At 35.8% G+C, this 16,884-nt stretch overlaps 1 protein-coding gene across 3 annotated transcripts in view; it reads left to right on the top strand.

The window, feature by feature from the left end:
- KDM4C (lysine demethylase 4C) overlaps nucleotides 1–16,884 on the top strand; it is a 452,171-nt gene that overhangs the window by 194,542 nt on the left and 240,745 nt on the right. For all 3 annotated transcript variants that reach the window (XM_014586260.2, XM_027770291.1, XM_006144466.3), the window contains 2 exons: nucleotides 11,403–11,596; nucleotides 15,518–15,750. In XM_014586260.2, coding sequence (XP_014441746.1) covers nucleotides 11,403–11,596; nucleotides 15,518–15,750 — 427 coding nt within the window. The remainder of the gene's footprint in view (nucleotides 1–11,402; nucleotides 11,597–15,517; nucleotides 15,751–16,884) is intronic.

The raw sequence follows: 16,884 nt of genomic DNA, 5'->3' as shown, positions 1-16,884 counted from the left end.
GGTGAGAGTTTCCAAATTTCTGCCTTCCCTCATGTCACTAGCTTATTTATGAAGCTTGGGCCCTGTAGCCATACCTGTTTGTGTATAATTAGGCACTGCAGTAATTGTGAATTCAGTGCTGTCATAGCTTGTTACTGTGGACATCATTGCTATAGCACACATACTAAATTTGAATTGAAAATGGATGTAATCTAATATTTGATTGATGAACTGGGACCCCTGCTAGTTTTCTTGTCAATATACATTTCATGGAGAGGAGAAATAAAAACCTGCAGTGTGATAGGCTTCATGACTTTTGCACTGTGCAAAGAAGGCTTTGCTTTGTAGTCTTGGACCAGGGATTATATGGATGAAATGTGGTCACTCTGCAGCAAAATTGACTTCCCAAACTGAACTAAAGTAGTGGGAAGCTATTTTCCACTTGTTTCCTGTTTGTGGACAAGGTGAAAGACAAAGGATGAGCAGACCTAGTATGTGGTAATTGCTTATGGCTATTAAAGTCTCACTTTTCATCCTTCCCTATTCCAGTCTCTGCATCCAGAATCCCTCTTCTCAGAAAGTGCTCTTGAAATATAAACGAAACCAAGTGTAATATGGTAAACTACTGTACTCCCCTCCGCATTTCTAGTGCTCCACCCTCTTCTCCTTTTAATTTGGTCTCTCAGAGGAAAGGCTTTTGCATTTTGCATTTTATGGATAGCTGCTGCATGTTGTATTTATTCAGTGGTGAAGACAGCACGCTTACGTGTGTGTGTTTAAATTTAATGACAGTTGGTGGTGGATTGTAATAGGCAACTGCAACTGAGGCAATAAGTGAGACTACAGCAGTGCTTCCTTATTACATGATTAGGTGAATAATCTTTCCTGGAATTGTTGTATAAGTTGTACAAATGTGGAGCTTTTTTTTGGCACCACAATTATGGATGGATGGAATTGTTACAAAGTGGTCTTAACTTCTCTGCAGAACATGGAATATCGTCTGTTTATGACTGCTTTCTGGACTTGTGCCAGTGTAGATTTAAATATATTAAAAGTGCATGTGAATATGAGGAAAGGTAGATTATTAAAATTGCATTTCTTATGTGACCTGTTTTTACATTTGGACTGATTAATGAGTTTTATTGTGGAGTAAAAATAGACTTATTCTACCTAATCATTTTCTAGATTTTTCAGGTTCCTTTTCCTGCAGGGTAGTGAAGGAATTATCTTTTCTAGAGCTAATTAATTATTCATAACAACAATGACAATTTTACAGTTTATTTGAATCAACCAGTTTCTACATAGATTAGTTTGAATTGTGATTTGTAGTTGAATGTCATTTGCTGGTCAAGAAAAGCTCCTTTACTACTACTACTACTTTTTAAAAAACAAGCAAACATTTATTTATCTATTTATTTGTTGGGATTTTCAAGCTGTCGGGTCTGGGACTTGAACCTCTGTCCACCATGTGGGAATCCACTGCCTTATCCACCATGCCACCTGGGGGCCCTAGCCTCCTTTATCTTTGTGGCATATTTCCAGTTAATTGATGTAGAAACCCCATATTTACTAACAAAATACAATACTTTAAAGTCATCTTCTTGTTTTTCTTTCCTTTTTTTTTCTCTCTTCTAAGATCTTCTAATCAGAGGTTTTACCCAATGATCAGGTAATACTATTTTAGAAGTAACTTACATAAATGGAGTTGGGAAAAATTATTAGATATTTCACATATGATGAATTTTGTCATTAGATCTTTTTATTAAATAGTTATTTTATTTATTCACTCATATATTTTCATTTGACCAGAGAGAGAGAAAGTGAGAAAGCAAGCCACCAGGTTCAGGGCTTGAACTGTTGTCAGGCATGTGGGAGTGTCCAGCTCCTTCATCACCATGCCACCTACTGGTCCCATTATCATTAGATCTTAAATTTTGTTTGGTCATGCTTCTTTTGTTACTGTTAGTACTGTAGTATATCAGTCATCACTGAACTAATATTTACAAGATATGTAGTGTGCACCAATGACAGGTAAATGATGGGGAATCAGCTGAACCCTGCCCATACAGAACACAGCATTTGGGCTGGACTTAAAAATACACAAAAACACATTGTGGTTGATGGTCCTAAGAAAAATAACAAGGCTATACAAAATGAAACACTTTTTGTTTAAGAGAGATGTAGAGAAATTTAGAATGAGGGAGAGACAATACATTACTTAAGAAAGGGATTTATCCATTTTAGAGTCTTTCCTGGCCAAGTGTGGTATTTTCTCCCAAAAAGAGCCCTCCAGCCATTTTCAGCTCTCTTGTACCCACCTCCCAGATGGGATGGCCACACCACAATTCTTTCTCCTCTGTTCTGTTAGGATTTTGGGCATGCACTGATAGGTGTCTGATGTATTTCTCAAGCTGCCAGTTCTGGAACTCTAACCACTCATTCATTCATGTGGGATCTCGCAGCTATAACCACCACACCACTGGCTGACCTCCTGATTTTACCTTTAATATGATTTAATGTATCTTCATTTTGATGCCCAAGGTAATAGTTCTTGAACACTTTTTGGATTTACACTGATTTCAATCTGACTCTTCTCAATTTGATTTCTTAGTCTAATAAAAAATTTCTTTCCTGAAATGCTTCTCCATAGTCTTCCTTATTATGGCCTTGTAAATTTGACTTGTGAGAAATTGGAGGAATACTTAAAATCCATTGTATGTTTTTCTATCTTTCATTTTTTCTCCCATTTGATTCATGTTGGCTCTACTTTAAATCATTTTAAGAAACTGATAACAGGAATATATATTGCCATGCCAGGCATATCCTTGTACTTAAGTGGACAGGTAGGGATTAAGACTGATTAAGTGAATCTGTCATGTTGAATTATGTACTAGAATATTGCTGAGGATATTTCTAAAGAAGTGTGGCTGGAAAAGTGACTATCATTATTTACCATTTTTTTTATTCTCGTGCTAAACAGATGGCATGGTGGTCAAGGTGGCTGGAGCCACTTGGCTGACTACATGGATCAAGTCTTGGACATGGTGGTTTAAAAAACATATCTGCCCAAGATTCTGAGTTGAGAATGGAGGATAAGAGATTGTGGCAATGACTCTGGGGGTACTTTCTCACTTTCCCTCTCTCTCTCTGTCTCTCGTGAGCAAGTGTGTGCACCCTACACCAAATTAAAAAGAAGAAAAAAAGTATTTCTTTTCCTTTCCTTATTTAGTGTTAAATTTTTGACCCAACTATTGATATTACAATGCCTATAATAAACTTAACTTCTTCCCCAAAGCATTGATTTGTTGTCTAGTTAGCTTCATTAGGTTATTTCCTGTTTTAGAAACAATACTGGAAAGTTTTCAGGGGACAGGTGACATGTGATTTTTCCATTCAGATACTGTGCTTGTGTCTCATAGCAAGTTATTTAGCATTTTTGTGTCTCAATTTTCTTTCTACTAATTACGATGATTTAAATGAATGATTTACTTCCTAAGGCTCATTCTGGGTATATCCACTTCATTATTTATAAAGAAATATGTTAAAGACTTTCCCAGGTGGAAGTCAATTATTTTTGAGCATCTTAATAAAAACATTAGGAAAAAGATTATGTGTAAACATTTATATCATTTCTTTGTGCCCTCCCACATGATCTTGTAGGGCCCCATGAAAAAAAATTCATATTCATAAAATATGTATATGTCTAGGAGTGTGCAGGGTCCTTTTTAAAATCTGATGCTGACTAAATATATCATCCAAATAAAGTGTGACATGGAATGCATGAATTCAGAACAAAATGACTTCATCTCCCCCTGAATGCTAAAGAGTTCAATTTCATGCTGTGTTTTACATGGCACAGTGGGAGTGGATTGTTTAATATCTGTAACTCTGAACTTCTGCAACCTTCCTATCACACATTCAGGTAAGTGTTGAGAAGCAGAAACTCTAAAAATAATTTGTACAGAATCTCTTGGAGACCCTGGAGCAAATTATTTGAATCCATTCCCCTTTCTTTGCTTGTTTTTTTTTTTTTTTTGGTCTGAGCAGTTCCTTCGTGGGTCAAAAAGATAGAGTTTCTACTCCCATACCTTAAATTGCTTTGTAATTGCCTTACTTTAGAAGAGAGACATATCCTGGCATGGTGAAGTCTGCACATATTCAGAATAAATTAATCCGAAGCTATTAGAAATAGGAGGAGAGGAAACTTATTTTGGAAAATTGTAGTGAGACTGGACAAACCATCAACATAGCATGATATTGTGCATAGAATGTAGAAATACGAAGTCCCAAACATTGGTTCTCAGTTACCATTTCAGTTTGGCTTTGGGTCACTGATAAAAATGTTTGAGATAGAAAAATATGACCCATATTTAAATTAAAAACATTTAAAAAGTGCCAAACATGGTTGGTTTTAGAATTTCCACATACAGTTGGTAAGATATAGGAGTTCTAGATTTGAATCTGGCAAAATATGTGATGGTGAGCAAATTAATGTACTTTCTCTGGGCTTCTGTTTCCTCTTTTTTTTAAAAAAAGTTATTTATGTAAGAAATATCTTTAAGCATCTCTTATTCTCTTTGCACTAAGAATACACTTCTCCACAAGGCAGACAGTGTGTACTTCCGTGGTTTAAAAACAGAATGGAACATGAAGATCAAATATAACAAAGTATCTAAAATAATTCACAGTAGTGGTTCATTTACATTAGAATGAAAAATTCATTTCTGATATCATACATATGACTGTGTGAGACATGTTTTTGTGCTTTATGGAAATTTTAAAGCTATGCTCTTTAAGTCTGTGAGAATAATACCCGAATTTTAGAAATATCCTACGGGCATCTATTTTGGGACTCTCAAAGATCTCAAAGATTGTGGATCATGGTAAAATCATGGTTTCGTAAGCTCTGCAGACCAGTCTGGGGAAAACAAGGAGGCTTTAGGCTCCCTGGAGACTGTGCTTCATTGATGGATATGAGGACCAGAGGAAGTAGCCCTGGCACTCTTTTGTTGATTAATATTGATCTTAGAATTTCATTTCTTTTTTGTTCCCCCTGCCTAGTAAGTATAAATGTAATTCTACAGTTTATTTTCCATGTCTATTACTTGTCCTTGAGTTACATATGAAATGCAACCCAGGAAATCAAAGTGCTGTTTTAATATTATTTTTCACCTAAATTAGATCCATATTTTCAAAACTCGCTTTCCCATGTTAAAATAATTCTCATAAATTAAAGGTTATTATAATAATTTCTTTCCAAAATTGAATAAGAGAGTACATGTGCAAATGAGCGAAGGTTGAATAAGACACAGGTTGAATGTCCCCAATCTGAAATTCAAAATGATCGAATCTGAAACTTGATGCTGCAATTGATAAATTCCACACCTGACCTCTTGTGATGGCTCACAAGCAAAGCTCTGCAATACAAAAATGTAGTGTAAGATTAACTGCAGGCCATGTGTATAGGGTGTATATGAAACACATTGAGTATCTTCACCCCAGACAGTGGTTCAACTTCAGTCTCCATAAGTCCAGGATTGTTCTTCCTGTTAGATTCTTTAATAGCATTGTGTACTTCTTGACTCTAGATGAACATTTGTTAGACATGTCATCTTGAATATTCAACATGTGAACATTTCTCCCTAGTCCAGTTGATAAAACTATAAAATTGTCGCCTACAGATAGTACCATATTTCTTTGTCCCATTAATGCTTTGCCTCTATTTTTCTTCTAAATGTCCTTCCTCAGACTCTACTCTTTCATGCATACTGTATCTGGTATTCACATCCATTTACTCTCTTTCTATATCCTTTAGTCAATCAGTTTCAGTCATAGAGTGTGGACACTCAGTATATATTGAATGGGCACATACAGTGTCTCTCCTTCATAGCCTGGATTGCTTTACTCAGCAGTAAATCTTCCATATTCTTCCACTTTCTGTCAAAAGCCAGGTTTTTTTTTATGGCTGAATAGTATCCCATAGAGTATATGTGCCACAGTTTTTCAGTCCATTCATCTGTTCGTGGGCATTTGGGTTGGTTCTGTGTCTTAGCAATTGTGAATAGTGATGCAATTAACATCGATGTGCAAGCACTTTTCTGATTAAGAATTCTTCTGTCCTTTGGGTAGATACCAAGGAGTGTGATTGCTGGATCATATGGTAGTTCTAGTTGTACAATTTTGAGGAATCTCCAAATTGTTCTCCACTGTGACTGGACCAATTTGCATTCCCACCAGCAGTGTAAGAGAGTTCCCCTTTCACCAGAGCCCTACCAGCACTTACCTTTTTTTTTTTTTTTTAATCTTAGTCATTCTGGGTGATGTAATCTTAATCATGCTTAGACTTAAATTAGCTCACTAAAAGGGGAGACATCACTGTTGTATATTTCATCTTTCTCCATGAAGCAAAATTAATGACTCTGCAAAAAATTTTTAAAAATTACTACCAGTATGTTCAATCATTTATTTTTTTCTTTTAATCAAAGGATTGTTTCTTTTTGTAAAATTAGTTTATTTTTTCAAATTTATATTTAATCACCATATAGCTTTGCAGAGTACATTAGTTTTCCAGCATGCATATGGTGCATATCTGTCAAGAAAAAGACATTACCATATACATTATTATCAAGTAACTTTTCATTTTTGTGTCAATTAAATGCATTTTTCCCCCATTCCACTCTTTTTTTTTCCCTCCCTCTATTACCCACCGTTGTATTACTCCTATCCTTACTCTGTCTAGTATCTACAGTTGCCCTCCCTGCTACTATACCTTTTAGTTTCTGCTACATAGCACACACTTTGGTACATATTGAATGGGGATATACAAAATCTGTCTTTCATACTCTGACTTGCTTCACTTAACATTACATCTTCCATAGTCATCTATTTTGTATCAAATGTCAGAGTGTTATTATTTTTCAGGGCTGAGCAGTATTCCATAGAGTACCTATGCTACATTTTTTTGATTTACTCGTCTATTTTTGGAAATTTGGGTTTGATTCCTTGTTGTAGCAGTTGTAAATAATGCTGCAATAAACATGGATGTGCAAGTGTTTTTCCTTTTGAGGGGTTTTTATCCTTTGAGCAAATACCTAAGAGTGGAATTACTGCGTTGTATGGTAATTGTATTCGTAGGTTTCTGAAGAATGTCCATATCATTTTCCACAGTGGCTATACTAATTTGCATTCCCACCCACAGTGTAGCAGCATCTCCTTTTCATCACAGACTTATCTTTTTGTTTGTTTTTTAAATTTTAGCCATTCTGACTGGGGTTAAGTGGTATCTTATTGTGGATTTGATTTGTGTTTCCTGTATGATTAGAGATGTCAGGCATGTCTTCATATACTTTTTGGCTTTTCTTATGAACAGAGAGTCCTCTGTTCAGCCTATTTTCCTTTTAATTTGATTGAGTTCCCATGTATTCTGTCAGTCCTTTAATAGAGGTATAGTTTGCAAATATATTCTCCCACTCTGAGGGTTGTCTTCTCACTCTATTTACTGGGTAATTTTGCTGGGCAGAAGCTTCTCAGCCATTTAATGTAGTCCCATTTTTCTATTTTTGGAGCTATTGTCTATGCTTTGGGAGTCTTCTTTAAGAAATCTTTGCCTACCCCAAGATCTCCGAAGGTTTTCCCTTTGATTTTCACAGGTATTTTTATAGTTTGAGGTTTTATGTTTAGATCCTCTAATCCATTTTGAGTTGATTTTTATTAGCAATGAGAGATAAAGATGCAATTTCATTCTTCTGCAGGTGGATATCCTTTTCTCCCAGCACCATTTGCTGAAGAGATTTTCTCTTTCCCACTGGATTGTCTTGTTCCCTCTGTCAAAGATCAGTTGGCTGTATGTTGTGCAGTTTACTTGTGATTTCTCAATTCTGTTCCATTGGTCTACTTCTCTGTTTTTGTTCCAATACCATGCTGTTTTAATTATTACAGCTTTGTAGATTTTTTTGAAGTCAGCAAATGAGATGCCTCCTACTTAATTCCCCTTGCACAACATTGCTTTAGTGATACAATGTTTTCTATGATTCCAGACACATTTTTATGATTGTTTTTTTTCTGTTTCTATGAGGAACATTTCTGGTAGGTTGATTGGAATTTCTTTGAATTTTTTTAGATTAATTTGGGCAGCATTGACTTCTTGGTTATATTAACTATTCTAATCCAGGAACAGTATAGTTTTTCACTTCTTTGTATAATTATTAATTTGGTGCCTCATAGTTTTTCTTGTAGAGATCTTTGATATTTTTTTGGTAAAGTCTATTCCTAGATATCTGATTAGTTTTATGGCTATTATAAATGAGAATTCTTTCTTCAGTTCTGTTTTAAGTTTGTTCATTGTTTGTATATAAAATGCTATAGATTTTTGTATGTCGATTTTGTATTCTGCCACTTTAGTATATTCATTTATCACTTCCAACAGTATTTTTGTGGATTCTTTTGGATTTTTTTTTTAATGTATAACTATAGTTCTTTTCCTGTTTCAGTGCCTTTTACTTGACTCTCTTGTCTAATTGCATTGGCTAGAACTTCCAGTACTATGTTAAAAAGGAGTTGAGAAAGTGGGCAGCCTTGTCTTTTTTTCACTTTTGAGTGAAAAAGCTTTTAGTTTTTCTCCATTCAGTATAATGTTAGCGATGGGTTTGTTATAGATTGCTTTTCTTATGTTGAGGAATGTTTCTTCTATGCCAGTTTTGCTGAGAATCTTGTTCATGAAGGGATGCTGTATTTCATGGAATGCTTTTTCTGCATTGATTGATGTAATCATATGTTTATCATCTTTCCTTTTGTTAATGTGATGTATTACATCAGTTGTTTTGCTTATGTTGAACCATCTTTGCATCACTGGAATAAAGCCTAGTTGGTCATGGTGTATAATCTTTTTAATATCTTGCTGAATACAATTTGCTAGTATCTTGTTGAGAATTTTTGCATCCATATTCATCAGGGATATAAACCTGATGTTTTCTTTCTTTGTCATGTCCTTTTCTGGTTTTGGAATTAAGATGATGGATGGTTCATAGAATTAATTTGTAACGTTCCTTCCTTTTGAATCTTTAAAAATAGTTTGAAGAGAATTGGTGTTAATTCTTCTTTAACAGTAGAATTCAGAAGTAAAGCCATTGGGATCTGGGATCTTCTTTGTTGAGAGACTATTACTGATTCAGTCTCATTGCTTGTTATGGGTCTGTTGAGACTTTCTAGTTCTTCCTTTGTTTGGTCTTGATAAGTTATACATGTCCAGACATTTGTCCATCTCATCTAGATTTTTTTGTTTGTTGGCATGTAATTGCTCATCGTATTCTCTGATGATATTTTATTTTTCTGTTATATCTGTTGTAATAATGCCTGTATTCTTGGTGCTTTGATCTGTCTAGTTCCTATCACTGTTGTTCTTGTTTAATCTAGCTAGTGGTATGTAAGTTTTGTTTATCTTCTCAGGTAACCAGTTTTTAGTTTCATTTATTTTTGGTATAGTTCTTTTATTCTTTATTTCATTTATTTCTGCTCTAATCTTTATTATTTATTTTCTCCTGGAAATTTTTTTTGTTGTTCTTTCTTTTGTTGTTGTTTTTTCCCCATTCCCTGAGTTGTGTCATTAGGTTGTTTATTTGCTACCTTTCTGCTTTTCTTGTGGGCACTAATTGCTGTGAACTTTTCTCTTATGACTACTTTTGCTGTGTCCCACAGGTTATAAACACTTGTTTGTTCATTACATTGGTTTCTATGAACATTTTGGTTTCAGTCTTAATTTCTTCTGTACTCATAAAGTCATTTAGGAGTTCCATGTGTTTGTGAATTTACAATGGCTCATTTTGTAGTTTATTTCAAGTTTGATTCCATCATGGTCAGAAAAGATGCTAGGTATAGATTCCGTACTTTAGAATTTGTAAAGGTTTGTTTTGTGCCCTATCACATGGTCTTTCTTCAAAAATGTTCCATGGGGGGGGGGAATGTGTATTTTGTGGTAGTTGGGTGAAATACTCCATAGATGTCTGTCAAGTCCATTTCATCTATGATATTGTATTTCTTTGTTTATTTTTATTTTTTTTTCTAGATGAGCTAGAGGATACAATGGGGTGTTGAGTGGGTTGTGACCATTTCTTGTTAGAGAGTGCTCTCTCTCTCGCTACGTTTCTCTCTATGGTGGCCGTATACATGTTCTGGTAATTAAAAAAAAAGGTTAGAAATTTATGGAGGAACGTTTGGTGCTGGAGATAATTCAGATGAAATTAATTTACATGAAAGTAGTATTTATATCACCAAGATATTCATAGTCTTCCTGTGTAAAGGCTGTTTTTCAATCAATATTTTATCCATATGTATGTTAGGGATTGTGAAGTTATATCAGTTAAATTTTTGAGACTAGGGCTGGCAGGTTTCAAAGTGGTTGGGGCAGTTAGATTCCATAGGGCTGGCTGTTCAGTTTGAGTCCAAGACTAAGTGGCTTGAAAAACATGTCAGATGTGTCCATGTGTGCCCCAAATCCTGAAACATATTGGGGGGAAAGGGATTTCAGTGTGACCATCCCTCTGAAGAGTTCTTTCTCACTTTCTTTTTCTCACTCTCTCTAGTGAATGCATGCACCCTATAGGAAATGTAAAAAAAAAACAAAACAAAAGAAAAAAACAACTTCGAGACTAATTTTATACCACCATTTGAATAATATCTGTTACAATGGAGAGGATGTTGTCTTACAGTGAATTAACCCCACATGAAATCTTTATAGATAACTTGTTTTATACACCTGTGACCTGTGTGTTTATGAAAATCAAGATTATAATGGATTCAAAATAATATTTTCTTTGACCTTTTCATTTTCATTCTGTGCCTTACTAGTGGTTATGTTTGTCCTGGTGGTGGCACTGCATGCGATGTAGAAGCAACTGGTCATTTGCTCTTAACATTCAGTTACTTTGTCAGAACTTGTTTGTTAATAATCATAAATACGATTGAAATATATCTTAGAGAAGATGTATGTTACCTCATTGGTTAAGTGATTTGGATCACATATCCGTTGGTTTCTTATATTTGTTTATGACCCAGGTTTTCAGTTTTGTAGATCTTTCTGTGTTCAGCTCATTGAAACATCCTTGCTAAGGGGAGAGTTATCATTCTGTTGTAGGTATGCTTTTGAACATATACTTTTTCTTTTTAGGTTTTTATTTTTATTGGGGGGGCTACATTTTCTTCTGTGAAGTCTACAAAACATTTTTATATCCAACTTTCCCCTTATAATTTGAACATATAGGTTCTCAACTCTTTTCAGAAGAAATTGAGCTTACCACTGATTGTTTAAAAATATAAAACATCCTCAGTTTTGTGGTGACTAAATACTCACTTTGGTGCATTGGACTAGTGTGGGTGACGTTACATACCTAGCAAAATGTTTAACACACTCCAACCCCATTGCTTTCCAGTGCACTTGCAGAAACGACATGGTGAAAATTTCAATGGATATCTTTGTGAGAAAATTTCAGCCAGACAGATACCAACTTTGGAAACAAGGCAAGGATATATACACCATTGATCACACAAAGCCTACTCCGGAATCCACCCCTGAAGTAAAAGCATGGTTGCAGAGGAGGAGGAAAGTCAGAAAAGCACCCAAGAGGTAATGACCTCTTTTCACCCCCATTGTGCTATCCTATTTACTTAATTTTAATGGCTTTTATATTCTCTAGGTCTATTTGTTTGCCTTTTCCTGTTTAGTTACATTAAGTTTACTTGGCATTTTACTGAAAATCTGAGGTAAGGCATTCTTAATTTTTCAAAATTTTAAAAAATAAAATGTAGTTGGTGGCGCATATATTGTGTTTGAGAATATTCATGAAATTGCTGTACATGACAAATAAAACAATATTAGAATTTCTTAGACTACTTATTAATGTATTTTAGTCATAATATTAGTCCTTTCCATTATTCTTATTTTAATGAATTTCAATAACTTGCTTACCAACTAGAATCTTTTCATTTTGCTGCCAATTTTCTTTAGTAGTTTAATCTTTGTCAAATACATGATGTACTACTTTTATCATCTAGATTTAATACATTTTCTATACTTGTTTTTTGTTGTTTTTTGTTTGTTTGTGACCAATTCTATTTCAATAGCTTTTAGGTTTGCATTGGGCAGCCTCTTTATTTTTAAACTCTTTCGATGGAGTCTATGTTGTATTGCTCAGGTCCTCAGATTATCTTTTTGACTTATATTTCTCAATTTTATATTAATTTTTCCTCTTCAACATTACTCATTGGTTTTCTTTCTGATTTTAATGGTAATATTTGGACATTGGTAAAAATTATGCCAAATTAACTAAAAAATAATGCAGGAATTCCAAGTCACTCATTACCTCACTATCCAGATACACCCAGTGTTAACATTTTGCCTATATTCTTTAGTACAAATTATAAAATATTACATACCTTTCCAAAATTGGGACCATGCTTTATTAACAATATGATGACTAGTTATGTTAGTGACCTTTTAAAAAATGAAACTAAATTACTTGCTGCAATAGAATGTATGATATCTGCTATATTTATTTAATATATAAATTTCCACTTTTTTACTATTAATTAATACTGTAATTTCCAGTCTTTGGCTACACCTCTGATGCTTATTTTCTAATTTTCTCTTTCCATTTTTTCCCCAACATTTTTATTTGCTGCAATTTTAGAATGGTAGCGAGCAGACGAATCTTAGGAATATGTACTCTAACTGGCACATTTTATAAGGAATGTACCTGGGGCGTAGAACTAGTTAGTAGCAGACCTAAAATTTGGCAATTCATATTCACTCTATAATTTACAGTGCTGATTTTCAAAGTATTAGTATTCAAATCAGTTCAGTAGTCTAGGAGCTCTATTTTAAAATTAGGATGTAGAATAGAATAAAAAGTATTATAGGGGTTCCTATGTGATAGTGTAAGTCTTAATTCCTGACTTGCGTGAGGATATGTGTAGTATGTCACTGACCTAAATACACACGTTACATCAGAAACATTTGAGCAATACTAATTTTGAGATATAAGGCCTTTGATTAATGTGTTAATTCACATTTCCAAAACAATTAGGTTTACAAGAAAGCAGTATTCCATGTTGGTTTCAGAATACATAACAGAACATCTTGAGAACTGACCTCCAATTGATAGAAAGCATGACATAGCAGATGGCCTAATTGGTACGTTGCTGGACTCCCATGTAGTCGACGGTGGTTCGAGTCCTGGATTGGGTGGCTTAAAATCACCCTGGGTGTGTATGTGTACCCAAGATCCCGAGAGGTTTTGTCTTTCTCTGTCTTTCTGGCAAGCACACACACACTATATTAAAAACCTCTCCTTTAAAAAAAAAAAAAAGAGCACGACACTCTAACCATGGGACTATTATGCCGACAAAGAGCATATACTTATGCCACTGAAGGATTAGGTAATGCCTGTCAATAGAGTGAAATAATAGGCCTTGCTTAGAAATCCCAGTGATAAGGGAACAGCCTGTGACTTGGTCATAGAGGTTGCTGCTCTCCCTTCAGTAATTCCGTCTCTGAAAACATCTAATGACTAGGATGACCCATGTCAATTTCTTTGAGATGTCAACCTTCTTATTTTACATGTAGTATGCTGCTCATAATCCCGAGATTCTCCACAGTGGCCCCTGTGTGGTTCTCAATAAAAGAAATGGTGGTCATGATGATCCTCATTGCCTTTAGCACCAGCCACAGCTAATTCAGAAGTTACCCCACTGCTCCTTTATCTCTTATCTCTGACCCCCAGCCCCCTGCTAGTTACAGTGCTTAGTCTTGTGATATTTTCCTGTGTGTGCATATCACATATTGGTTATGTGTCTTGCGTGTCTTTTGATTTGATTTGTAATTATTTCTAATTGTTAGAAATGTTGTGTCATTGACAAAAACGTATGACATAGCTATCTGGTTACTTCCTGGAAAATACAAAAATAACAAGAAAATAAAAATAATGTCCACTCTGAAAATAATAAGCTAATGTAAGACACTAAATACAGTTAACCTTTCTCCTATCTTAACTCCTGTAGGCATTGATTTTTTTAAATTTTTTTAAGAGGCTTATGCTAGAGCCTGTATACTTGCTGGAGAGAGGGAGAGAGGGAGAGAGGGAGAGAAGGAGAGAAGGAGAGAGAGAGAGAGAGAGGAGGGAGGGAAGAAGGGAGGGAGGGAAGAAGGGAGAGGAAGAGAGGAAGACAAAGAAAGAGAGAGAAATCACCACCCATGGGATGGTCTTCTCTTCCATTCTCCTACTGGGTTCCTGGGCAGTCATGTACCTGTACCCAGTGTGATTTTTCAAGCCACTGGGTATAAGATTCAAACCATGGTTGGCCTTGTGGAAGTCCAGTAGTGTAATAGCTATGTCATTTGCTGGTCCCAGTCATTGATGTTTTGGCATTTAGTTGCCAAATTGCTTATACAAAATTTAGAGAGCAGTTGTCACTAGTTCACTTGGAAGTGAAGATAATTTACCCAGATTTTAACAGCCAATTTATAGGATCTTCGGATTTTTCTCTTCCTTTCATGATTGCCAACTTACTATTTCTTGTTTCCTTTTCCCCTATGTCATCATTTCTAACTTTATTTTTAGTTTCAGACATAGAAATGTTTTGATAGAATTTTAACAATGACTCTAAACTGTTTAATAAAATATTTATAATTGTGGGGCCAGTTGGTGGTGTGGTGGTTAAGAGCACTGGACTCCCATATGGCCGACCACAGTTCAAGTCCTGGACCTGGTGGCTTACTTTCTCACTCCCCTCTCTCTCACACACACACTCTGTCCCTCTCTGATCAAATTGAAATAAATAAATAAAGTTAAATAAAATAAATCTTTAAAAAATATTTATAATTGTTTCAATTTTTAGTAAATTGATAAGAAAACTGTTAAGATATAAATTTCAGGGGTCAGCAGTTGGTGTAATGGCTATGTTGCTGGACTCCCAAGTAGTCGACCGTGGTTCGAGTCCCGGATACCCAGTGGCTTAAACTGACATTGAGCGCGTATGCGTGCATGTCAAAGATCCTGAGAGGAGAATGGAGGAGAAGGGATTGCGGCTGCTATCTCCCCTGGGGTGGTGACTTCTCGCTTTCTGTCTCTCTCTGTCTTTCTGGTGAGAGCATGCGCCCTATAGCATAAACCTCTAAACCAACCCCAGCATTACCTGGTCATAGTAAGAGCTAACTGTTGGGGATCGTGGTGTAGCAGGTGGTGTGGTGGTTAAGGGCACTGGACTCTAACAGGTAAGTAGGCCTGGAGAGCTCTACCCTCATGCATGGGTGAATGCTGTTGCTGTGGCCTTGCCATCCCCCAGAGGGGTGATTTCTCGCTTTCTGTCTGTCTTTCTGGTGAGCACACATGCCCTATAGCAAAAACCTCTCAAAAATAAATAAATGAATAAGTAAAGCTATCAGCTTTTCTTTTTTCATTTTTTCCTAGAGCAAGTGACAGTTTTGGTGCATAAGTTTTTTCCTATCCATTACTTACCTCCTGCTCTGACCTGCTTCTCTTGTCATTAGCTTTCAGTGCTCTAGATCTCACTCTAAAAGGCCTAAGTCTGAGGAGGATGAGGACATGACAGCAGAAGGTGATGGGGCAGATGTTCCTGGCCCAGACACAGACGACCTCAAGACCAGTGGAAAGCAAGAAGAACCAGTAAAATTGGGGAACACAGAAGTAGCTTCAGAGGAAGCAGCCTCTGCTAGCAGAATACAAGTGGATCAGGACTTATCAAATAATATAAAGCTTTCAGGTGAGAAATTAGCAGATTATGTACCACATATGTATGGCAGGTGATTGGTGAGCTGATGCCTTAAACCTCTGTACGCCAGAACTAGCAGCAACCTCTAGCTGGTTTAGTAATATAGAAGATTCTAAAATGAAATATATGTATATCTTTTTTGTGCAACTCATTTTAAAATATACAATAGATTTTTTGGAAAGCTTCTCTGGAATTCATATACAGCACAGAAAACAACTTAAAGATAATTCTTTGAAGATTCTTAACTTTTGATTTAAATTTAAGAAGAAACTAAAGTGTAAGGTTTTAGAAAGAACAATAAAAATAATAGGACAGCTAGAGAAATGGTATTGCTCCTCCATCGTCAGAGCTCTCAGCTACTTTGCTCTCCTCCACCGATTATTTCATAGATTGTTTCTCTAAAACTGCTTTAATGATTAGTCTCTTGAATAATTGTTGGAATGGGCCTGATGGTGGCATGGTGGTTAAGGCACTGGATCCCAAATGACCTACTCCGCAGCTTTAATCCTGGATCTGGATGTTTGAAGAACATGCTGGGTGCATGTCCAGAATCTGAGAGGAGAATGGAGGAGAAGGAATTGTAGCATGGCCCTCCCACCCCCACCCTCCCAATGGAGTTGGGGGTGGTGGTTGACTTCTCACTTTCCCTCTCTGTCTTCCTCCAGTGAGCACACATGCACATGCCCTATGGCAAACATCTTTAAAAAAAAAAAAAGAAAAGGAAAGAAAAGGAAAGAAAGAAAGAAAGAAAGAAAGAAAGAAAGAAAGAAAGAAAGAAAAACTGTTTGAATGTTTGTCTTTTTAATAATTGAGCTAGCTGGTAATTCCTGCCCTCCTTTCACACCTTGAACTTCCCTGAGTCTAACTACCTCTCCTGTTTCCTCCTGACTTAATGCACAGTATTGTTGGCCTGTAATATTATGGAAACGTCTTCCTGTTTTGCCATTGTCTGCTCTGGTACTCTTGTTAGTCAGTTCTCCAAATGACAGTCTTAGGGATCCTTAAAAAAAGCAAGTTAGGTCTTCTCCCCCTACCTTCTCCTCACTATTATTTCACCTAGAGTAAAAAGAAAAAAAAGAAATCCTTACATGTTTCTTGATAAACTGATCCTCAGCTGTTTCTCCA

Source organism: Tupaia chinensis, unplaced genomic scaffold, assembly GCF_000334495.1.
Source record: "Tupaia chinensis unplaced genomic scaffold, TupChi_1.0 Scaffold000121_1, whole genome shotgun sequence".
Lineage (NCBI taxonomy): Eukaryota > Metazoa > Chordata > Mammalia > Scandentia > Tupaiidae > Tupaia > Tupaia belangeri.
This window is presented reverse-complemented; position numbering and strand designations above follow the sequence as displayed.